This window comes from Falco punctatus (assembly GCF_963210335.1).
Source record: "Falco punctatus genome assembly, chromosome: 11".
NCBI lineage: Eukaryota > Metazoa > Chordata > Aves > Falconiformes > Falconidae > Falco > Falco punctatus.
Window position 1 is genome coordinate 30,979,028 of NC_137591.1, and position 25,266 is coordinate 31,004,293.

The 25,266-nt window shown below is 43.2% G+C and overlaps 2 protein-coding genes across 16 annotated transcripts in view; one reads left to right on the top strand and one right to left on the bottom strand.

Moving 5' to 3' along the window:
- Window positions 1-3,458: 3,458 nt before the first annotated feature.
- Window positions 3,459-24,463, bottom strand: LOC308071734 (uncharacterized protein; the record flags this gene model as incomplete). Of its 15 annotated transcripts, none has more annotated exons than XR_013931290.1 (5): window positions 3,459-4,007; window positions 4,137-4,271; window positions 10,909-10,970; window positions 22,546-22,601; window positions 23,905-24,463. XR_013931290.1 is itself a non-coding variant. In XM_080407617.1 (4 exons), the coding sequence occupies 4 exons, from the start codon at window positions 24,460-24,462 to the stop codon at window positions 4,213-4,215; spliced, it is 735 nt and encodes a 244-aa protein (XP_080263743.1). In that variant the 3' UTR covers window positions 3,459-4,212. The 15 variants fall into 15 exon arrangements, 5 of the variants coding, with proteins under 5 accessions (XP_080263743.1, XP_080263746.1, XP_080263744.1 ...); XR_013931294.1 differs by lacking the exons at window positions 3,459-4,007; window positions 4,137-4,271; window positions 10,909-10,970 and adding exons at window positions 18,773-19,288; window positions 19,602-20,512; window positions 20,561-20,864 and having other exon boundaries at window positions 23,905-24,025; XR_013931295.1 differs by lacking the exons at window positions 3,459-4,007; window positions 4,137-4,271; window positions 10,909-10,970 and adding exons at window positions 18,773-19,288; window positions 19,602-20,512; window positions 20,561-20,907 and having other exon boundaries at window positions 23,905-24,025.
- RGL1 (ral guanine nucleotide dissociation stimulator like 1) overlaps window positions 24,362-25,266 on the top strand; it is a 79,164-nt gene continuing 78,259 nt past the window's right edge. Inside the window, exon 1 of the mRNA XM_080407578.1 lies at window positions 24,362-24,494. Coding sequence (XP_080263704.1) covers window positions 24,468-24,494 — 27 coding nt within the window. The 5' untranslated portion in view covers window positions 24,362-24,467. The remainder of the gene's footprint in view (window positions 24,495-25,266) is intronic.

Here is a 25,266-nt window from a genome sequence, read left to right on the forward strand (position 1 = left end):
GGGTTAAACATTGACAGCTGTGGCTGCTACCTCACTGACCTATCTCCCTCTGTTTTATGTACCAGTGCTTGATAACTGTATTTATAAAATGCCGTCTCTCTATTTTGATAGCAGTCTGGAATGCAACAAATGAAATACTTTGCTGCCTCTGAGCTTCTCAGCCTGCACGCTGTTTTGTATCACTTGCCATCCACAGGACACAGGGAGTTTTTTGCTCTCTGGTACTGTAACTCATCACTTTCCATGACCGTAGTTTCTACTATCGCCCTGAATACAGGTTAGATGCATTAATAAAAAAAGAAAGTTGCATTTGCCTGTTGCATTCTCCAATCCAATTTCTTTGAGAGGGGCATTTTTTTTAACCATATGCTTTGTAACACCCCTGTACAGGCGATAATTTTTTTTCTCTGTTCTATTTTTCTAGGGTGATGGGGTTTTTTTCCCCTTCTCCCTCTGAATTTAGCAGGAGAAGGGGCACTCTAAATATCTGTATTTTTTTGCCCCTAAGAAATAATACAATTAAAATGATCTTGTTAAACAATGAAAGTAAAAATACACGAGAATAAAACTTGTTTTCAAAATACAAACAGAAAATAAATAGAACTTTGCACAGGAAGAATGTAGCTGGTTTCTGGTTTGGGCCAGGTGTCATACTGAGTCATGGAAAACCTGGATTTCCACCCAATGTATTGCTTGTGTTGTGATAGGAAGGTATAGTTTCTTTACATGGAAGAAAACCTGCTGGTTTAATTTCTTTTAATATTTTAAAAATATTTTAGTATCTTTGTAGTACCTTCAGTCTCATGGCTTCAAAGTGCTCTACAGATGTGGAACTAAAATCCTAGGGGCAGGAAAAGTCTTGTATTTGTTGTCTGACATAGGATTAGATCTTAGTTTTGCTGTATGGATTCCACCATAATGTGTGTAAGAAGCAGGTGTAATTTCTTGGTGACCATGAAATGGGAGCGTGAAATCCCTTGAAGAGATTTCTTCCTTTGCGGGGACATGGGCAGAAGGCTCTTGGGGATGACACATTTATGTTGTCTGTTTTGGAAGAGGGAAGAGATGGTGGAGGAAGGACCATAACTTGCTGTGAATTAACTGAGTTTTCATACTGTCTTGTGTCAGGAAAGGAAGAGGTGTCTGAAAAATCAAAAAGTCTTGGTTTTATTTCAAAGCTTGATTTTGGTTCAGACAAAGTAGTTGTCACATTTCACAAAAATAAGAAGTCCCCTAGATCCTGCAGGTTGGGGGTTTTTTTGTTTGTTTTTAAATCCCGTTCACTTTTATGTTAACTCCACTAACCCATTTATTTCAGCAATTTACACTTTCCAGAGTCGTGAGCACTAGTGAGCCTCTGGCCAGGGACAAAATAATAGGAGTCTAGGGAGAATTCCGCTGGAAACTTTCAGTTTGCGTAAAAGATGTTTCAACCCCCAGGTATTTTTAATGAACCACATTCACTCAATAGATGACCCATTTTCTGATTAAAAAAACTTAACATCTGAAAAATTTCAGAGCAGTTCTATGTGTTACCCATGTCTTAAATATAAGTAAACAGGAAGCTCTTCCTAAAATCATGCAACTTTCCAAAAATTATGTTAGGCAGTGCCAGAGCCCTGCTTCTCGATCCTCATTAATCGACTGTATTACCCTCCTGTTATACTGGTCCCCTTTTGACCCAAGCAGTTTGCCAGCGTTTTGGGTTCTTACAGACTTTTCTCATTAGAAAGAAAACCATTAGAGCCAGACTTTTCTTTTTTTTAAACTCAGTTCTCTTGTTTCCAAAAAATGTATCCAAAGCACCAACTTTGTATAGAAGAGGATTCAAACTTCCAGCAGGTTTTTGTCTTCAGTTTCCAGCTTCTTTCCAGGTAGCACCTTGCCCCTGCTCCTCTCTGTCACTACACAGCTTACAGGGTGTCCATCTGCCACCATCTTTCTTAATAGTATTATTTCTTCGTATATGCCAATCAAGATATATGTAATGCTCTGACTTTAGGCTAAAATGCAAGTTAAAAGTAAAAATTTCCATTTATGACAGCCAGTAAATTTATCTGGGAAGCCAGATGCAACTACTGTCCTTAGCTGTCTTGCATGCTCTTCTGTCGAAACGATTCCCCCTGTAAATAAAAAAGACCAAACAGGGTATGTGTCGACTTTGGAGTTACCAAAACTTTTATAGCTCTCTACAGCAGCAGCAATGGAAACCACTAATGGACTGTACATTTGTACAGGGCTGTAAACTGCTGCGAGTCATCTGGTCTGTGAGTCTGCAGCCCTCTGCTCCTGGAGGAGCTTCAATTCCAGTTCCACAAAAGCTTCATCAAGGTCTTCATTTTGACTTTTGGTTCTTTCCAGAAAATACTATATCTTATATTATCTTCATCTGATTTAGTCAATATTGTATAAAAACCTCTTCATGCCTCAGATGCTCTTTTTTTCCCCTTTTTTATTGGCTACAGTTGCAGAATCAAACCATCTGTTCTTAAAAGGTTTCCTAATTTTACTTTGCTCTAAAACGTCACCTCCTTTTGCAAGGCTGTTTTCAAATTCTCTCTAATCTCAACAAAACGTATTTATTGGCCGAAGCCAGTGAGGTTTATGTAGGCATGCCTGCCTTCTTTCAGCCCGTAACTCAAATGAATCTTCGAGGCGCTTTGCGGGTGTCAGGGTGTCACCTTAGCAAAGCAGCAGAGGTTTCCCAAGCAGTGATGCAAGTGCTATAAAAGCCAGCACTGGGGGAGCGAAGGGAACTTGTTTTGGGACCCCGCTGGGAGAAAGGCTTCCAGCCGGGGCTGCACACGCTTCCCTCTCTGGGCAGCTGGCACGGCCGTGCCGGTGGGGCAGGCGCTGGCGGTAGGGACCAGCTACCGCAGCAGCTGGTTTTTGCCAGGGCACGGCCGGTGGCCCCGCTCCGTCCCGCCCCGCAGCCCCCACCCCAACCGTCGTCGGGGCCGCCGCTGACGGGACTTTTTTCCTGTCGGGCAGCGGAAGGATATTACCTCCGCGGGCGCCCCCCACCGCGGCCGCACCACCCCCGCGCTCTGCGCGCTGAGGCGCTGCCGTTGCCGGGCGGGGCGGCACCGTAACAAAGGGGTGCTGCGTTGTTGGGGCGGCGGGGCCGTTGGTCGCTCAGTGCTCTGAGGAGCGGTGGCGATCATGGGTGCCGGTTGTTTCTCGTGTCTCCGCGGGGTGCGAGACGGCGCGACACATCGCGGAAGAGACGGCGTTCTCCCCGTCGCGGGCGGTTCCGAGCAAGGCAGGGCCCCGCCGTCCCTGGCCAGGGCTGAGGGGGTGGGGAGGGGCGGCCCGGCGCTCCCTGGAGCGAGCAGCCGGCGGCGGCGCCTGAGGGGCCGAGCGGCCGCGCCGCCGGGGTTAGAGAGCGGCTCGGGCTGGGCGTGTTGCGGGGCCGGGGGTGCCGGTCCCGGTGCCGCAGCCCGGGCGGGTGCCCGGCAGCGTCCGAGTGCAAGAAAGCTGCTCGGAAAAGGCCCCTGGGCCTTGGACAGTGAGGGCACCCGGTGGGTTCCAGCCCGTTTCTGCGCCTCTTGTCTCACGAGAGGCTCAGGCAGGCGCTTGAGTTTCCGAGGGGGATCTTCTGCCGGGGGCCGGGGCCCGCCGGGCAGCGGCTCGGGGTCTGGTTCCCTCGGCTGTGTGCGGTACCTGCGGCCCCAGGGGCGGTTGCCAGAGGAGCGCACGCGCCGACTTGTACAAAACCAGCCGCTGTGGTTCCTCACCGCCAACATCGCCTGGGAGGGGACCCCTGCTTGCTGGGGAACAAGGTGCTCCCGACTTCACTTGCCCTGTCCAAGACCTTTACTATACTAATACATATGTTCAATCACAAAGGAAAGCGCTGCTTTAAGTGATAGGAAAAGGTTTTTCTTTTTCAGGATGCGCCTGGACTGCGTAGATCCACGTTTTCTACCTTATCCTATCAGATACTTCTTACTAATTAGAAAATGACACAGCTTCGTGAGGTTTCCTCTTGATAGAAGGCAGCAGTTCTAGGCAATAAAAAAATACACACACACATATGTATATATATGCTCTTGCCCCCCCCCCCCCCCCCCCCATTTTAAGCAAGTAGCCGACAGGAAAACTTTATGAATTTATTATTAATGTATCAGCCTTACCTACAGAACCACCTTCTTGGTAGAGGAGGAATTGAGGCTGTCATGCGTTTCCCCCAAGGTTGCCTCAGCTAGGAAGCTACAGTCTGGCTGTAGTTGTGGTTGTAGCTTGTTTTACATTTTCCTGGTAGAAACTGGCTTAAGGGCAGGCAACAAATTAATTTCAGGAGGGAATCAGAAGATACCGAGGTTTTAGTTTTACTGCTATGGGTTTATGTTGGAATGGTATCGGACTAAAATGAAAGCGTGATATCTTCAAAATCAGTTATTTGAGACCCACAGTTATGCTGTGGGTTGACTTTTGTGGGAGGTGGCTTTATTGGTGGGTTTGGTTTTGGTTTTTTTCACTATCTGTGATCTCAGTTTTAGAGCATGAAAGTGGTTCGATTTGCATCCTCTTCAGAGTAGGTACAGGTTTTCACGGTTCCATGCAGTGGTGGGGAAACCCTCACCAGTGTGATAAAGCTGAGAGAAATAGGTGCAGGGTGTGACTTCTGGATGCTTCAGCAAGAAGTTGTAGATTTTACTTATGCAGCAGTGGTAAGCCCTATTACAAGGAGAGTAGGCTTCATTAATTCTTTTGCTCACAAAATGGATTTGTTTCAGATCGGCATTATGAGGTTTCAAATCGAAGACTCTGAGTTTCTTTGTATCTGTTCCAAAACTCCACATACAAGGTTTTCTGAGGTCCATCAAATACGCCCTACTATGTGTTTTCAGTCACTCTCAATCATGGAGACCAGAATTAATGAAGCCTGGTTTTCCTCTAGTTTGTGTTTTGTGATTGATTCTGGATTCTAAGAAGTGTGCTCAGATTGAAGTATCTCCCAAGATTGGGTCATTTTTTATCAATGAGATGCTAGAAGGGCCTTTCCTCCTTTCCAGATGTAGAAGATTTCCATCAACCATATAGCAGTTTAAATTTCTGTTCAACCTGACTTGAATCCACTGTTGTAAGGGGGAGGGTGGCAGGCAATGTGATTGCCTGGGAAATCAAGCCAAAAGAGTATACGGATCTAATTCCTTTAGTGTTGTTAAAGAGTTAGCCACCTGAGTCCTCAGAGTAAAGATGGTCCTTCCCAGCATCTTGTCAGGTTCTGACTGCTGTGATTAGGAGTTTTATGACTTGCTACTAATTTATAAACCTCTGGCTTTAGAGTTTCTTCTTCCATGCATACATAATGCCTTTCCAGCTTCAGGTCTAATGAAGAATCAGTTTGCAGTTGTCACATCCTCTCAGTTCCTTGTTCAATAAATTTCAGGTATTTGGGTAAGTTATATGTGGCAAACTGCTGACTGCTGCACCTCAGGGAAGGCCCAAACAGGTTAGTAGCTGCTTGTCTTGGGGGCCTTCTTGAGCTATTGTTGTGTAGGTGCTCTGTCAGTCTTAATGGCACCTTTTTTTTGCAGTGGAAACGTGATAAAGTGGAAAAAAATCCTCTGATCTTTGCTAAATGTTGTTTAAAATATCATTTACCTGATACTGCACTGTATTGTTGCTGGCCTGAATACCTAGATCAAAGGAGGTTGTAAAACAATTCCTCAAATAATTGAGCAGGAAAAGGTAAAACAGTGACCTAGATAAGAAACATTTTCAGAAGCACAGTAAGAAAGTCCTGAAGAGGGACTTCGAAGTCCCCCCGTTGCCAGTGTCCCATGGAGACTAATTAAGTTTTGCTGTGGATTCTCTTTTTTAGCATACCTGTTTAATACCTGCATTTGATCTGGGTGTTGTATTCCATGCTTGTATAAGCATAGGAGACCAACAAAGATTATGGAGGACAGGTTAGCACAGGTAAAAGATTTGTTGCCATAATACTGTTACGGCAGATGGCTAGCACTGTATTCTGATCCTGAAACTAGTCATAACCTGAGTGTGATACATGTCATGACTTTTTTTCTTAAGTCTTTTGATTAAACATGTAGGAACAGGCAAGTTATATGCCCTGTATGTAACATGCAGGGCACTTTGTTTTGATGTAGTTTTATGTTAATCAACATTTGTATAATCGGTTGAATATTACTTTGGAATATTTGTTTCCATTCTTCTCTTCTAAATAACGTTGGAGGAACTGCTTTCCTCATCCCTCAACTGTAGACTGAACCAGAGGAATTTGTTGTTTGTCCATGGAGTATGCTCAGAGCTGGCAACCAAGTTACAGTGAAGGAAATCCATGGTAATTTGAGAAAAGGAGGTGAGGAGAGAAAGAAGGAGACCTATCCTGTCATTCAGACACAAGCAGTGTGAGCGTTGTGATGACACAGCCTCTCGAAAAGGACAGACTTTCAAATTGTAAAGCCTTGTGCCTTAGAGGTGCAACACTGCTCTCTCTTCCTTCCCCCCTCACTAAACCATTAGTAGGCCAGACTATTGTAAAGGGTTAGCTAGTTAGCATTATCTAGATGTGATTAGTGATGAGAGGCAATTAAAAAGGTTACCTTTCCTTAAAAGGAAGAAAAGAGCAAAACTGAAAAAAAAGGGAAACATGCAAGGCTGGAGTGTTATCCAGTATCAGTGTAGTAAAAACCAAATAGATATCCTTGTCTGAACCCAATTATCAGCCTTGCCTGACTTCTCCAGAGATTTAACTGTTGGGTCTCTTCCAGAGCCCAGCTATGATCTCAGATGCTTTGCATTTTGAAATTTAAATGTCAGGAAGTTAGCAAGTAATATATGGATTTTCAAATTAAAGCCCAAGGAGCAGTCTCATTTAGAATAGCAGGACTTCATGGTCGTAATCCTTGGATTAAATGTTGGCTTTCCCTACACGTGTGAATATACATTGTGTTTCCCAGGAAAAAAATAATGTCCATCAAAATAATCTTGAAGCCTGGGGAGACGTGGTGATAGCCCCATAGTTAGTATTGCATTTCCACAGAGTGGAAAGGGATTTAAATTAAATCTCTTGGTGTTCAGATTAAACTGGATGATATCCTTATGTGTCTGAATGACAGCTGTTAAGGTTACAGCCACATAATTATCAATCCCATCTGGCAAGCTCTTCCCTCCCCAATAGGAGGATGACATAACTACAAGACTTAAAAAGTAAACATGTTTGCATTATTTTAATTTTTTAGGTATTAAAGGAGTTATTGGAGGAGCCATATTGAGGTATTGGAATATAGGAAATTATTTGCATGTAAGTGATGGGTTCTTCAAGGAAAATGCTAAATGAGATAAAATCATGATGTATGGCAAGATTGCTGCCTGGATCACTTGTATTAGGACGTGCCTGGCCTAGAAAATGTATACTTGAGACTCAGCACGTTCATCGGGTGATGATACAGAACATGTATCTGTTGCTTTGCATTACTGTTGCTATTTGCTAGTGCTGGAGGCTGTGTGCGCGTTCAGGCTGTTGTTGCAAGTGCTGCTCAAGCCCATTGCCCAGGTGGTGGCTGCACAGTCTTTACAACAGGTCAGCTTTCTTTGTTAAATTGTTCTGGTTGCCACTTGATAGGAAGCTTTTCAACAGTTTTGGTGGTAGTTGGATCAGGTTGTTAATGAGTTCTGTGTTATTGTGAGAGACTGAATGTATTCCTTTTAAAAAATGAGCTGAAAATAAAATCTTTCAGAAGTCATTGTGCATTTCTTTGTCAATGATTCTTTGTGGGTTTCAGCCTCTGATTCTTTTTGTAAGGATTTGTTCCTAGGCCACCAGGCCTGAATGGAGAATAGGAAGTTGCTCCAGCTGTTTTCCTTGTGTTGGCACTGTGCTGAACAGGAATTGCTGAGCAAAGAACATAATTTCCCCGGAGAGGTTTGCTGGGGTAGCACAAAGGCAGTCTGGATTTTTTTTTTAATTAAAAGTTCCTGCCAAATACTATCATCAAGGGCTGGGACAGGGAGGGAGGGAAAGAAATACATGAAGTCTGGAGTCCACTTGGAAGAGCAAGAAACCTGCCTGGAAAAGCAAAAGAGCAATGTGTTTCTCTGCTGAACTCTTTTGCTTTTTTAACCACTTATCCAGAAAAGTGGATTGAGATTCTTTTTTTCCCTTCCCTCTTCTGTAAATCTTGGTTCTGACTATTGCTTCTCCAACGAAGTTGGAGGGATTGTGCAACTTTGCACTTGGTTTTGGACTAGCTCGTGGAACAAAAAATAAGCAGAATTCTTTCTCTTAAGTGGGTGCCAAATTATCAACTGACATATCATGCCACGTTATAGTGATAAATGCATGTCTGGTCATGGTTTGCAGTAAGTTTAAATTCTCTGGTTTTTCTCTTTTTTTTAATATAATAAGGCTATGGCTTTGGTTTCATTTTGCTTTGCAAATCAAAGGTTAAAAAAACAAGCCATAAAGAATAATAGACACATATTTGGGGGAAGAGGAAAATACAGAGTCATTTCACTTCTTGCTTGCAGGTTTAATCCAGGACAGCCACCTGATGCTGTCTGGTGCTGGATGGGAAATGCATCGGGTGGTTTATTCCAGTCCTCAGTGCACTGATGACCACTTTATAAACTCCTTTATTGTATTTGATGCTTTCTGGTATTCTTGCTGGCAGTATTACTAAAGAATTGCCTTGCAGTTTGAATAGTCCTCTCTAGCAAGACAGTTTCAGGTAGGAAATGATTTGTGGATGAAAGGCTGTGTGTTTTAGCCTTATTCTTTGAGGATGCTGCAAACCCCCTACAATGTGGAAAGCAGCTGTGGCTATACCAAGATTGACAAATTGCCTATGTAGTGCATATGTAGCTCCTGACAGTTCAGTTGTGGACAAGTATGGAGTAACTTCTTACAGGAGGAACTCCTCCATGGAGCCTATCAGTCTTCAGCTCACAGCCCAAAGTGAAAGAATGTAATATTCCCTTGATTTTTTTTGGTGTGTTTTAGTTATTTTTCATATAATTGCATAATTACTAATTATCTACTCTAGGTTTTTATTTCCAATCCAGTTCATCTTCCTGATCACAGTAACATATTGCACAATTAATTTGTTGTTTATAATATTCCCTTGAAAAGAGTATCTTCCATCCTGTTTATTGGTGTGTTTCCAGCCGATCTCTGGATAACAAAACAGTTGGCTTCTGCTCAAACAGTGTTCAACTTTGGCCAGTTTTGAAGTTCTTTCTTGGTTTTTACTGAGGAGAAAGTATGTTTGACTTCAGCTAGATCTTTGTCTATGTAAAAACTCCAAAACACATCTTTATTAACGTCATCCCAATACAATGGATAGGATTTGAGTTTGCTAAGTAATGCTCTACTGCCAGCAAGCTACATGCTTGTTCAGAATAGTGCAAAACTGATCTACAGTCTGGCTTGTCTGTTGATAGGTTTTCTGAACTTCTCCAGTACAGCTGGGTTTTTATGTTCCTGTATCAATTACAGAGAATGCATATATAAGCTAAAGGACGTTCCTTGCCTCAGCTTGTGGAGATCTTGGAATTGGATTGGCTATGAAGCTTCATATACCAAAAACATTCAGTTATTATGTTCACCTGTCACTGTGGCGAGTACTTTGAAAATACCTAAGCCAAATATCTTGTTAATATACCCATCACAAAATACACTGAATGATTGTTTTATTTGTTTTGTTCTTTGTAAATTTGCTTGGAGGCAGACAATGGAATTTCTGCAAGTGGAACATGGAATCATTTGTTCTGGTTACATCTTGTTACTGTCATGTCACCGTTCCATTCCTGCTTTTATGTAGCCAAATTTTTTTCTAACATAATGTTCTAGACCTGTATTCTCTCTAAAATTTTCCACTCTGCTGGTATTTAAAACAAGAGGATTTCCCCTTCATAGAGTTGTGTTTATGTTTTTATTTTGCTTGTCAGACTTTGTCAATATCTTCAGTAAATATAATCTGGAGGAGAATTGCGGGAACTGTCAAAACACAGGCTGTTTCCTGTCATTGTCTAGAGTCTCAAGCATTGTGGACTTCCATCTCCTTCCTGTCTTTTGTTTCTGGGTTGATAATGCTGTCTTTAAATGAATTCAGATAAAAATAGATGTAATAGAGCTGGAAATAGAAACTAGTATCCTTAAATGAATGCCTTTGCTGTCTGTGCATAATGGTCCAATAATAATAATAACACACCGTAATCCCAGAGGGCACTGAAGTGTTTACAGCTCATGGTTCTAATCCTGTCACCTTTCCCTTGGAAGTGAATCCACTGAAGTCACTAGTAGCAATTCTTCAAGGAAGTGATATATGGGCTATAGCAGCAGCCAAGCAGCAAGGACACAGGTATTAAGAGGTATTTCTCTTTATGCCAGTATGCTTGGGCATACTGCTCCCAGAAGCTCGCAGGATTTTTAATAGGTATTGATCTGAATTTGTTCAGGTGGATTGTAGTCTATTAATCTACAACAGACTGGCATCAGTTGGCATGGTTGTTGGATATTGGACTCTATGGACCCATTGTACAATATTATTTTTGCATTGTAATAGTGCCAAAAGGTCACAGCTAGGATTTTTATTGTCTTGTCCCAGAACATTTGCAAGTAGGTAGAAGTCTTTCTCAAAGAATGTAATGAAAATGAAGAGGCAGAAGATGGGAAGGATGTAAGGCAGGGTATGAAGGTCGATACCAGTGAGAGCAAATATTTATAGATCACTAGTGATACGCATCAATTGCAGGCTGTAAATCATTTAAAACTTTGTTAGTAAAGGAAATGCTTGTGTTCTACAGGATCTTTATGTCATATTGTTGTAAACTGCAGGTGCATTTTTGGCATCAGAATAAAGATGCATCTTAAAGCTGGGCTTATACTAAGTGTGTATGTATAGCATATAGAAGAAAAAATCTTGCAGCTGTTTTTACCTTTGGGAGCTTCTAGCATGTATTGGTCTGAGGGAAGATGCATCAGCAGAGATGAGGACCTTCTGAGAGATAAAAACAAGGAGAGTTAGACAAAGGATTCTGAGGGATCATAAAAATGAGTATTAAATAACTGAGAGCAAGAGAATGGTGCATTTTCACTGATCTGGAGTGTAAGAATATAGCCTTTGGAAAGACCAGAGTTTGCAACAGATGGAAGGCAAGAGTCAGTCGTAACAGCATAAAGGGAAAAAGGTTGGAGCCGACTTATGCTGCCAGAAGCATTTTTGCCTTCCCTAGCAAAACAGGTCACTTCCAGAAATATGTTTAACACCCATTTTCTTAATCTAAAGGTGTCCCGATTGAGGAAGTCTTAGCATTGAACTTACATATGCAGTGTAGTCAAGAGGTAGAATTCGAGGTTGAAAAGGAAAGGTAGAATTCGAGGTTGAAAAGGAAAGGTAGAATTCGAGGTTGAAAAGGAAAGGTAGAATTAGAGGTTGAAAAGGAAAGGTAGAATTAGAGGTTGAAAAGGAAAAAGGCCTAAAAACCTAAAGATCCACCTGAGAAAAGTCTCAGGTAGAAGTTCTGTCCTGCCTTACAAGATTGCCCACCTTGGTTCCTGAGGAACCACAGCGTGTAGTGCTGAATCACCCTGTTCTTGCTCCCTGTACCCAGGCCTAAGCCATTGTTGGAAATCACTGTACCAGGTACTAGAAATCATAAATTAGGTAGAGTTAGACACCTCAATAGAAGAAAATGGTAACAAGCCAAGATTCATGTACAAGATCCTGGCAGGATCACTTGTGAAAGAAAGTTGAAAAGTGCAACTCTTGAGACCACCTGAGCAAGGCCGAAGGCTGGAACGACCCTCTAAAAATTGATGCCAAGAGAAAACTCCGCCTAAACTCCGCCCAGGCCCCGCCTAGACTCTGCCCTTCATTAATATGCAATGAGATGTTGTAATTGCGTTAATAATGTATGAGAAGATGTTGCAATCATGTATCTCAAATGTATAAATTTGCTTGCTTCACACCTGTACTTGGGAGCGAGTTTCTGTGGTGCAAACCATCTCCCCTGTGCAGAAAATTAATACCTTGCTGCTAAAACTACAAAAAGTCTCAGCAGTTTTCTTCATTCTGAGTTTTTTTGGCATCAAGGTGCTATCTAGGTTACTGGTTTAGGCCACTGCAGTAGTGGTACTTAATCTAACATCAGAGAAAGCAAAAAGCTAAGCGAGCTGGGAAGGGGGCTCAAGTGTGTGTAACCATGCTGTTGGTTGTGAGTGGCTGGCACTGTGTCTGATGACCATGACTGAGCATCTTCCTTATTTATGTAGTGATCTTACTTGACTGTTGTGTTTGACAAGAGAGAAGCATGATGGCCATTAAAAGTAAATGTATTCCTATCCGCATTCTAAAACTGCCTTTCTGTTGTTTTCAGATACTGAAGTTGTTCAGAAACGGCGTTTTCGTTTCTGGAAATTTTGCAGAAGACAAAGAAAGAATTTCCAGAGGAAGAGTCCAGAGAGCCTGCAGCAGGCAAGTCACTAGTGTACAGGCTGTTGTGTTTGACTATGGGATATTTTAGAGATGGAGGACATAAAAACAAACAAACAGAAAAGCAACTTGAAACCCCCAAACCCCAGCTTCCCCAAACCTTGCATTGCATTGGACTTGATTGCGCTGCACTCAAAAGACATCCTTTCTAATTTAGAGATTTCTGTGTTCAAGGCTGTCGTAGTCAGTAAAGCCCTGAAATCGTAATTGTTCAAGTGGTGTGTATGATGATGACACATGACATGGTTGTAGGGGGAACAGTATATATATTTCTAAAGTTAATTGTTACATATTTATTTACAATAGTCTTGTTCTTTGCTCCTCCCTGCAAATCTAAACAGCACTCAAAAGAAAGCTGTGGACTAGGGGTCTGATTTAGTGGTGCCTGTCTACCAGGGCTGTAAGAGGGTAATACAATCTCTGTACAATTTGACGAAATCAGATAGAATGAATGTGGCATCACAGATAACAAGAGACCCATAGATATGCTGCTTTCTTGCTTCACTTCAGTTATTTCACTTTTAACCCAATGAAGCGAAAAAAAAAAAAGATGATAACTTTGGCTTAGTGTTGCTTGAGCACTGGGAAAAAGATAGGGTGAGTAGCCCAAGCCAACTGGAAAATGATATTCTTTCTCATGCCTTCCCTCCGAGCTGAATTGAAGCCTATGTTCTATTTTCTGTTATGCTAGTGGGAATCCTTTGTTGGCTTGGATTCACAGCATTGTGATCTGAGACCAGAGAATCTTACAGTGCACCCATCTTACGAGAAAGCTTGCAAGGATTTGTTTTAGATCTGGCTGAGAAATTTGTTCAGGGTGTTCAACAGTCTTCAGCATGTGGAAGAGTTCTTGTATGTGATGGCATTCAGCAGGCATCTTAAAACGGGGTCTAGGAATTTCTGAGTATTTTGAAATATGCCCCACAATAACAGGGCACATAGTTTTTAAGTTTAATATGGGTCATTTAAAATAAAAAACCCCCACAAATAAGATAAACTATGATAGTAATACAAGGATTTATGATTAATTTATCCCTGTAATTTTAATGACCTCTGAGAGGTTAAGAGTGCTGCGTTTGTGCATAACACTCGGGAATGCCAAACTTTGTCTTGGGGTTCACAGTTCACAAGATTGCTTTATGCGCATTTTCCTTATGTTTTAAGTCTAAGCTATAGAGTTACTTTTGGACATTTTAATTGTGATCTCTAACATATATAATGCTGTTGAAAACGTATGATTACTAGGATTTGTTGTAGGAACAGCATTTAAATTGAAACTCTTAATTTAGTCTTTCTGGAAACTATGTATGCATGAAGGGAATGAGTCAAACTGAAGACATGCCATCTGATTATAACTCAATGTGTGGGAGGGACGAAGTCCTTGGGCTTTGAACTAGTTAGATAGAAATACAGAGCTAGCTGGCAAAAGCCTGCTCAGAGGAATGGGAGGCCTGCGATATAGTGGGAAGTACTCCCAGTATCCTAAATAATAGACATTCAGGTATAATTTTTAAGCCTAGAGTACTCTGGGGAGCGCTTGGATTAAAGGATACCAGAGTGATACAGACTTCTAGGGGAAGAAATATTTCTTTTTTAAGAGGAAAAATGAAAAAGACTCTAGTGTCAAAATTAAGGAGAGGAAAATCCTCATAGTCAACAGAGATTTATACTGTTTAAGCATACTGTAACAGGGCCATAAAAGGCATATGTGCAGTATATCTGTAACCAAAGCAAAATGAAACAGGGCAGAAGGGGAAAAGAAAGTTATGTTTGCAAATGAGAACTTTTGAGAGCGCATTTAATCAAGTAGTTCAATTTCTTGTTCTGGAAACTGAAGCTTGCTAGAAAAGAACATGAACTACAGCAAGTAATTCGGGAACAAGGAGGAGGATTGAGTACCAACTAGCCAATAATATAATATATAATAATAAACAGACCAATGTCCTAGTTTCAGCTGGAATAGAGTTAATTTTCTTCTTAGTAGCTGGAGCAGTGCTGTTTTGGATTTAGTGTGAGAACAATGTGAATAGGACACTGATGTTTCTAGTTGTTGCCAGGTCATGTTTATGAAATCAAGGACTTTTCAGTTCCTTGGGCCCTGCCAGTGAGAGAGCTGGAGGGGCACAGGGAATTGGGAGGGGACACAGCCGGGACAGGTGACCTGAACTAGCCAGAGGTACCATATGACGACATGCTGAGTATATAAACTGGGGGAAGAAGAAGGAGGGGGGGGGGGGGGGGCATTTGGCATGATGGCGTTTGTCTTCCCGAGTAACTGTTACGCATGATGGAGCCCCGCTTTCCTGGGGGTGGCCAAACACCTGCCTGCCGATTAGAAGTAGTGAATGAATTCCTTCCTTTGCTTTCCTTGCATGCATGGGTTTTGCTTTAGCTATTGAATTGTTCTTATCTCAACCCTTGAGTTTTACATTCCTTTCCGACTCTCTTCCCCATCCCTCTGGGTGAGGGGGAGTGAGCAAGCAGCTGTGTGGTGCTTGGTTGCCGGCTGGGGTTAAACCATGACAGACCTTCTTGGCGCCCAACGTGGGGCTCAAAGGGTTCAAGATAACAACAGACTTGTTTGGGATGTGCTAGTTCAAATTTATAGCTGTTACTGCTGTTTAGCTATTAAGGGGCAGGTTTCTGTGCTTGCCCTGGGGCTTGCTTGCCTTAGAGTCTAGTGCTCGTTAGTGGCTGCTTCTTGCTTTCTCTGCTTGCTGTACTGCTGATCATCTTACTGTGCTGGGCCCGGGAACATTTTGATAACAGCAATGGCGATGCGCCGGGGCTGGCAGGTGGCCAGGGCATCCCTGCTGTTTCTGTGCTGCTGTACTGGACAGACTGGAACTCCAGTGTGAACTCAAATCAAAGGAACTGTGACCTGTGAATGAGTCCACATGGGAGCATGACACCTCAAATCCCCTGTGGCCGTGACTAAGTCTGTGCCTGAGCAGGTGTATCTCAGAGTGTGTGTGGCCACGGTTATTCTGTGCCACAGCAGCTATGCCTCTGAAGGAATTGTGGCCCAAGGGTAAGTCCATGCAGGAGAAGGTACACCTTGAACTGAGATTGTAATGGATATACCTTTAAATTGTTGTAACCCATGGTTTGAGTTTCATGTTATAGGAATGACTATAGTGGGAACCACCTGGACAAGCCGCACAAGAAGCAGTGCAAGTGCAACAGTGACCCGACCTGAGCTGGCTTTGACGCCCGATAACCCCACACAACACACAACCTCCCTTCTCCTGAGTGACCACCATAAGAGATCGTGTTCATGGACTAAATGAACTCAATGGACGTTTTGTGGACATTTGTGGACATTTTATAGACATTTTTACAGAGGTGGTGCATAGACTAGGGAAATGATGTCTGTGTGTTGTATCAAAGGATGGGAAGGGTAATAGTGGTTAATGAGGTTGTACTGGAAAGTGTGGCATGATGTAAACGGTATGGAATAAGGGGTGGATAATGACAATAACAAATTTGTAAATGTATCAAAAGTAAGAAGTTTCTTATGGAGAATCAGCCTGTTTATGGAGATGAGAGCGCAACTAGGGAAAATTAAGAGTTTTGCTACATAAACCAAATACCTGTTTGTGCCATGACCAATTTAATTCTTAAACTTTCCTTAGGTGCAAAGAAAGTATCTGAAACACAGGAAGGCAATCTTCTGAGTGACACTTGTAAATGAGAGCCATTTGATTCACAAGTCAGGAAAGGGGTTTTCTTTTCCTTAATTCATCTGATGCAAAGTGACCCATTTATATCACAGTGTCTGTAAGGGGTTTTTTCCCCATGTTTGTCGGACTTATTTTATGATGCTGTCCAGGAGCTGTGGCAGAACTCAGTGGTTACAGTACTGATGATATTGAAATGTGTGTGTATATGTGTGTAAAAGATGGGAAAGTCAGTCTTTTTCTTGAAAAAGAAAGAAATTGGTGAACTCCATCTCCCTGTCTTCTCCTTTATATGTGCACTTGTCTATTCTTCTATGAAACAATAATATGATAAAGGAACATGGTTCCATTGTTTACAGAGCGATCTCAATGGCATAAGGAACTTTCACTTTGTTAATACCCCTCTATCCCTCAAGATAGCCTTGTTTCAAGCACTATGCAGTATCTGAATGCTTCAGTCACTGTCCTTTCAGGCCTAAATCCTTGACCTGCTATACCTGGTTTTTACCATCTTTAGAAAAAAATTACTGAGTGATGTTACCATGTGATGTTGTATTTAACATTTATTTTTTTTTAGATATGATTGAATTATCATGAAAGGGTAGTAAACTCATGGGCACTGTAGGCATAATCCATGTCTAAAGTGTCAGCTGAGCAAGATGTAGGCTGTGCTAGCGCAGGGTCTGCCACAGGATTCAAATTTCCATCTGGCCAAAGTCACCAGGCTCTTTGATGACACTTATTTTTGTCACTGTTCTTACAGGTATATAGGCTTGCTGGATATATTAACCTTCTCTTTTCAATTTTCCAAGGGAGCAATAATTTTATTAGTTTTGTGTAGGCACTGGAGTTGATTCTGGTCTCATGACAATGTAAATTGGGAGAAATGGAACTGACGTCAGGAGAATTACAGTCAGATTTGTAATTGAGGAGTGCCTTTTTATATGATTAAAGTATTTATTCTTCGCAGAAAGTTTTAAAATGAGGCCCTTGGACGCTGCTCAAAGGTAAATTTTTTGGAAAGTTTGAGTGAAAACATTTCATCCATGTGTTAGTATGAGGAGACTGGAAAACTATTTTTCCTTCCATAAAGACTTTTTGCTGCCTTCTTTTGAACAGCTCTGCAATGTGAGTGGCTGAGGCCTGTGTACTAAAATTTGGCATTGAAATAGCCATAAGTATGAAGTGTCTTAGTTCTGACTTTGATTTGACTGAGTTACAAGCCTTAGAAAACCATGTACTCAGGTTTTTCAGTGACTGAAACTCTTCAGGGTTTTGTTTCTTCCTGCAAAGCTTGTGAAGGATGCAGTGAAGATTTCTTGATTCACAATTCTAGAGCTTCATGAAACTCTTATTTAGAGACTAGAGGAAGATACTGCTTTGAAACAGCAGGGACACATGGGGCTGAAAGGAACAAAAGCTTTTGTAAAGCACTTGTGAACTAAGAAAAGTTTCTGGGTGTTTTGCGATATGTGCAGCTGAGACTTGGGTTCCTAGGGCCCACTGCCTCTGCTCCTACAGGTCGTTCCCAAAGAACTGAGAGAGGTTTCTGCAGGCTGAGCTGGGGGCAGGTCTAAGACCAGACTCCGAGGTACACAAGCACTTACACACCTCTTGAGTCAAAAGGTTCAGGGGACAGGGAGTAAAATATGCTGCTGTTCCTGCATGTGATGTTGCAGGTGGCGCAGTTTACCAGTGATCTGACTGTGGTTTTGCAAGCAGCTTTGTTTTGAAGTCTTAACAAATGAAGTCAAAGGACTTGCTGTTCTTGAAGGAGATATGCTACCTAGATCTGAGATTATATAAAAGCATGCCATACCCTATTGGACAGCATAGTTTGTGAAACAGTGCATGCCTATCTAATTGCAATCACATGTGAAATGAGAGGTCAAGGGAAGGCTGGATGTGCTTCCTCAACTACATAATTTTTTGACTTAGCGCTGTTAATTATGAAGCCTTATGAATCATTAATTTAGTTTCATGTATGGGAGCTCTGCTGCATTTCCTCTGGCATTTTACAATGAAGCTGGTTAGTACTTGCAATTACTTGAAGGCCTCTATTTAGTTCTAGTGTCAACGAAGACAGATTATGATGAACTTGTGTATCTGGTTCTTTACCGAGCTGCTACTGCATCGTCACACCTTTCAATGCAGTTCAGAGCAAGTGGGGAACATGGTTTTTCCCTTTTTGCACAGCATTAAGGATTACAATGTTTGCAGACAGTGCTAGATTAGACATACAGTGTGTAGTGTAACGTTTCTTTTGCTTTGATTAGTTAGTGATTTGAAATTAAAATTTAATTTCTGATCCCAACAATTTTTCTTACTGGCTGACATGTAGTGACATGCATCTTATTCATTTAAAGAATATAAACATCAAAATTAATTTATTTCTAGATGAAGATGACTGAGGACCTAGGTCACCTCTGTTACCCTTTACATCAGCGCACAGCATGTGCAAAACATTACCTCTGTACTGCATGAGCTATGTGCCTCTGAGGTGCTTTGTGCTGTAAAGGACCTTCAGTGTAGGTGAGATTGTAGCGCACTGCAGGTGAAGCAGATCTAAAGCACTCCTTGACAAACTACCTGTGTAATTGAGCGGAAAGTAGGAACTCGTACACAATGTCAAGGAATACTACCAGGTGATTTTCATATGGTAACTGTAGTAAAGAGCTTTCTGCAGCCAAGCTACAGGCCAGAGTCCACAGTCATTAAAACACAATATAAAACCGGTTTGTGTTTGCATTTCTATAGTGTCTGCATTTTCTAGCTTTTGTGGCTCATCAGTGATCTTTATCTAGTTGTAAATAGTTTCATTCTCAAGAACTGTAGTCTGCAGCACCTATTAGTTATCAAATTGAGGGCATGCACATAAATGGAAAGCAAGAACTAAATATGGTTAGAAAGAAACCAAATGAATAATAATTAATGGGATAGTCTTCACAGAAACAGTACTTATTTCCTTTAGTAGGCACGTGCTTCTAATGCATCATCCATTGCAGGGGTGTCTCTTTGGACGTGCTTCATTCCATATGATAGATTCTCATATTTTCTGCAGAATGAAAAGTCTCAAGGAATCCTCTCTTCCAACTGACAGTTGCACATGTGTAGGTAGTGCCCTTGAAGTGGTAGCTGTTGCCACTTTAAAAAAAAAAAAAAAAGGAAAAAAAGAAGAAAAAGGTAATATTGTAAAAACATTTCATGCGAAGGCATGGTTACTAGGAAAAATCTAGCATATCTGACATGCAAACAGTTCTAGTCCCTGGCTCAGTCAAGCACCAGGGAGCGGAAACTGCTTGAGCTGGCACTGCCATTGAAAAGAACATTTTGAAACTGTGGCCTAACTTAATGCAAGGAATTTTCCCTATTTTGGAAAAAAAAAAAAAAGAAGAGACAGTTGTGTTTTGCTTTCCCATCTCCCACTGAGCATCCTTTGCTAGTGAAGCTAATTTACATGCAGATCTCTGGTACCTGGCTTCTTTCCTTTTAGGCTGCGTGATGCCGTTCTCTCATGGAGAAGCTGTCTGGAATGATTCTTACATCACCTGGTTACTCTGCCCTTTTCTTTGCTCTTCTGAATATTTCCCTTGTTTGGGTATCTCTGACGACTTTTTCCTCTTCTCCTTCTGTTAGGCCCCTAGCATAGGCAGTAAGACTAGCTGTTCTTTATTTCCAGCTGGTTTATAGGTCTTTTGCTTTGTCTTCTCATGAAAGCGTCTGCATGCCAGCTGTAGCAACAGCCGAAAACAAGGAAAAATCATCACTCTGTGACTAACTTAGTTCTCTGTGGACAGTCAGCAAGTTCTTGTTGGGCTGTAAGTGGTCAATTATCTGCAGTTTGAGAACTTTACAGACCTCAAAGTATTTTCTTATCTAACATTTCACTGTGAGAAGTGTAAGCTTGCATTCACAAATGGGTTTGTATTTCTTTCTTGTTGCAAGAGGGAGGGAATACATACTCAGATGTATTAGAGGAACAATTCTGATTCAGTAGAAAGGGCAGTCACAAAGCTTGATCATGGTAGGAATTTAGTTATTGCATGTGAACATGATTTGGAAAGAGCCAAATATTTAACACGATGTTGACTGTGAGTGTGGTTCACTGGTACAGATCAGTTTTGTGATTAAAGTCTGTTAAAAGAGCAAAACAGCAGTTCTACTGAGTTGCAGACTGTTCTTACTCTTTCATGCTTCCTTTGGTCCTTGAAATCTTTACAGAACATCTTTTAGATTAATCAGAGCCTGCTTTGTCTTCACGTTTTCTTGTGCATTCTGATCCTGTCTCTTGGTCTCAAATAAATGTTTGAAACGGTCTTAGAGTGCAACTAAATGGCAGCTAAATGTTACACATGCTTTTACTAAATTCTAGATTTTACTAAATTACTAATTACTAAATTTTACTATTTCTAGTACTAAATAATCCGTGTTTGGATATAAAGCAGATTTTTAGGAGCCTAGACTGACCATAACCCTTTCTCTCTAGAAGACCAAATAAATACATATATGTTATGTATACATACACAGACCTGCATGTTTTGGTAAAAGTTAACGACAGGAGTTGGAGTTAAAATGGGTCCTTCTGTTACATTTGTAGTTGGTACAGTATGTTTCATTCATTCACTGTGAAAGATTCTACCAGTCCATGAGAAATTTCTTGTAGTCCATGTAACAGCAGTGCTGTAGCTACGAGATCTGATGATGTAAATATGGACAAGGTCTGTCGAAAGAGGTAGTGTATTTAAATTGACCTCTCTGCGTAGCTGGAAAGCAATAAAATACTGTGGCATAAGAAAGGCACACTATGTTGGAAAACGCTATCCCATCCCCTGTCAGCTGCTTTAATGAAGATACCACCCCAACCGACAAATACCCTTTTCCCAAGTGAGATGGTTATCAATAGAATCCAGACTTCCGAGGAACTAGAAAACTGCAAATATTAGAATTGGCAGAGGATTTGGATAAACAGTCTTTCACTGAAAATCTGTTGCGAATGTGATTGCTGGGCTTTTTGCAATGCAATGTTTGATGTAATTCTTGTGGGAGGCAGACTTGGTCCCATGGAGGTTTGAACCTGCAATTCACTTTGATTTCAGGATCTAGGCTCCAGTTCATCAAAGAATCTTAAGAATTTAGTTCCTTTGATGTGAATATTTTAAGCTCATGCTATAGTAAAGCTACTGCTTACATGTTTTTCTGAGCTGGCATACTAGGTAGGGGCTAAAGAAAGATCAGTTAATTAGTCAGGCTAAGTTGCAGTGTGTGTTGTCCTGGCCTTCTTGCAGTTTTCCCCTTGCAGCTAAACTAGTTAATGGAAACAGTTTCTAGAAGCTTAATCATGCAAACTAATTTAAGGGCTAAGTAAACAAAATAACTAGACTTAAGAATTCAATCAAGGAAACACTGAAGGTTTCTACAAAAGACAGACTTTTAATATTGGGTTGGGTTTTTTTTGCCTCATCCTTAAAAAGCAACAACTCTTAGCACAGACAATGAATTTTTCCTTCAGGCTAATTCTGGTAGCTCCCTCCTGGATCTGCTGGCTGAGGACAGTACAGAACCAAATATCCCACTGTAAATGTATCATCTTCAAGGCTCACTCAGAAATCTGTTGAGCTGGAAATAGCTGCCTCTTAAGTGTATCTGCCTTCACAAGTGCATTTAACACCCATGACAGCAGAGGGTGGATGATACTGGGGAAACCCAGGTAACAACAATTTGCCATCTCAGGTGCATGTTGGCAGAGCTGAGATCTAGGGGTAACGATTAGCATCTGTGTGTGGTTTAGACTGCATGAAACTCCAGCTTCAAGTCTAGAAGAGTGTCGGTAGCTCTTTGTTCTTATAAAATACATGTAGTTAATATAGACCTCATCACCTTAGCCAAAATTTCTCCCTCCCCTTACTGCTCTGGGTGCCTTTGTGCCCGTTGCAGGTTCTTGTTCAGCAGCCCCAAGGGACCATGCGCCATTGTGCAGTTTAAACAGCATCTTGTTTGTGCAGTCCTTGCAGTCTTGTTAGGATGAGAGACAACGTGTAAATTCAAAATACTGTTTAAAAAGTATGGTTCGGTTTGACATACTACCAAATTATATCCCTGACTACTGTCCTTCCTGTAACCTTCGACTGTGATGTTGATATTTACTTTTTTTCTCCCATAAAGGTGTATCTGCGTTTAATGTTACAAAGTTTGGGCACCAAGTCTCAGTGAAAACATTCTGGAAAATAAGTCTTAAGTAAGCAGGACTAATGCAAATCTAATTAATAATAAGTGTAGTATTTTGTTACTTGCTAAACTGGATGAGTTCATCTGGCTCTCCTTCATGATGGAGCTTCTCTCTGCCACTTGTCAATGACTGAGAAGATTCAAAATCACCATCCATGACAGGACTTGGATCATACCTTGAATGAAAAGTCCTGAGCTTGTCTCTCTGTAAGGTGTTCTCTGGGGATCCAGCCTGAAATGTGAGATTCAACAGAAGGTAAGTTGGGCCACATGTGTGTAACTCCTTCCCACGTGTACTCCTTCCCATCGATTAACTCACTGCCATTTTCTTCTTATTAACGAAGTAGTTAGAAATAACCACCATTTTTTGGTGACTGCCATCCAAAGCAATGGTAGTAGCATCAGTGCACTTATTGTGGCATCAGATCATCATACCGTGACAAAGCTTTTATTTCAATACAGAGTAATGATTTGGCTTTGGTGTTATACTCCTTGTAGCTGGCTATCCATTTTCATATGCTAACATATGTCTGTCCCCTTCAAGCGCAATTTGTTCAGGAACTGCTTGCGTGCCTCCTGGGTGAGCTACATGAATTCAATGCAGACTCTGTTGTTTGCGCCTAAAAATTATGATGTGGAAAACCGGTTTGAAAAATCTAAAGCGTTCAGAATGCTCTGTGCAGTTTTACAAAGAAGCCAAGGGACTTTGGAAAATCTAGACTTTGGGTTGTATACTAGAATACATTATAGTCAGATTATTAAAGTCAGTATCTGCCTCAGCATATTCTGGATCACCTCAGTGTGAGGCAAATAAACTGAATGCACAGTCTAGCAAATAATCAGATCTGGTCACCCATGACAGCATAGCTCAATCTTGGTTTTGTAGCTTAAAATCATGTTCCTTGCTTTTGTATGCTTCCTCATGTTAACAGCTGCAAGCGATGATCGTCTCTCTGAAGCAGTGATGCTCCTGAGCTAATTGGTGGCAACACTTGTGTATAAACACGTTAGTATACTGACTGCTAGGGCTGAGGTTCAGGAGATGTGAATCTTCTAGTTCAATTCGTGCTGCTTTCATTGACTTGCATGGTAATTTGTGCACTCAACTCCTCTCTCCTTTGATTTAGAAGTCCCCAAAACCAGGCAGCTCAAGACAGCCCGGGAGGCAGCTCCAGGTGGCGGCTGCTCCTGGGGCTGGCTCGCTGGTGCCTGCAGCTCGTGCTGGGGCCGGGCCCAGAGCACCGGGCTCTGCCCGTCGGCGAGGGGCTCCCGGGCGAGACACGGCGCGACGAGGTGGGCTCAGCCCGTGCGGAGAGGAGGGCGGGGGAGGCGGTCACCGAACCGGTCCGAGACCCTTCTCTTCTGCAAAGGGAAGAGGTGGGACAGGTGGAGACAGACGGTCAGGGTCTGTTCCCTCATGCCAACAGGCCAGATGGGCAGGACTGCCTCCCCCGTGCCTCCATTCCCCACCGCCCTCAGCCGTGCTGCCGCCCCTGAGCGCGCAGCCCCCCCGCTCCGCCTCCCCGGGTTCTCACCTGCCGGTGCTGAGCGCTGCCCGCCCGGCGCGGCGGGGCCGGAGGAGGGTCCGCGGCTCCCGCCCGAGCTGCCCGGTGGGCGAGTGCTGGCCAGGCTCCGCAGGGCGACAGCACGGAGCGCCGCCGCCAGCAGGGCTTTGCCGTAGGGCCGGGCCCGGCGCCCCGCCCGTCGCGCCCTGCGCTGGGTGGCGCCCGCTCGGCCCCGCTCCCCCGCGCTGCCCCCCGCCCCGCCGCACCTCGCGCCCCTCCCGGCGGGACCGGGGCCGGGACCGGGGCGGGCGGCCGTCCCGCTCCCGGCGGCGCCCCCGGGCAGGCACGGCTCCCCCCGCCGCCACTTTTCGGCCGGGGCCGCCCGCGATAAACAGGAAGCCCCTCGGCGGGGCCGGGCCCGGTGCCGGGCCGAGGCGGGGCCTGGCGGCCGCCCGCCCTCCCGCCTCCCGCGCCGCGGAGCCGAGGGGCCGCACGGCTCGGCCCGGCCCGCGGCGGCGGGGGCCGCTGACAGGGCGGAGCGGCGGCGGACAGCGGCGGCGTGCCCCGTCGAGGCGCCCGGGAAGGCATCGAGAATGAAATTGCTGTGGAGAGCTAAAATGGTAACCGGGCGTCCCGTGTCCCCCCACCCACCCCCCCTGCCCGCGGGGTGCCGGTGTCGGCGGGGCGGCCGCCCGCTGCCCGCCGGAGCCTGCCCGGTCGCCCCTCGGGGCTGCCCCCCGTGCCCGGCTGGCTGCCCCCGGAGCAGCCCGGCGCCTGGTTGCCGCCCCCCCGTGCCGCCGCCTGCGCTCTTTTGTACGGCCGATCATCTGGGAAACCGGGAGGCACTGCACATGTTCGCTTAAAGTTTGGAAGACGTTGCACTTTTTTTTTTTTGCATCCTCTTTCTATTATTTGTGAGTTCTAAAGCCTCGACTCTGTACAGTTTTTTAGGTGGTTGGATTTTTTTTTGTAGCTCGAAATAATAGGTTTTTGGAAAAGCAAACCACAAGCGCTTTAAATCCCTCCTGTCAAAAGAAATAAAGGCTTGCTGTATTTTAAATGCTTGTTAGCTTCAAAGTTTAAAGGCTGTCTGCCTAAGTAATTCAGCAGTTTTTAAAAAGTGCAATTCCTTCCATAAATGAAAGGCCAAAGAGATTAATTGCTTTCAAAAAGCGGGGAGGGGGAGGGAGAGGCAAGAGAAGACTGCTAATCAAAACCAAACTATTTCCTTAGAAAAGACTTTCTACAACTATTTAAAATATGTGCTAGTCTAGGAAAAAATAGTTAAATGGAAAGTCAGGGTATCTTGATACCACAGGAAAGGACAGCTTGCCAAGAATATCTCCAGTGTTCCCTCGATCTGCGAGTATCCTGCATTGCTTTGATTGCAAT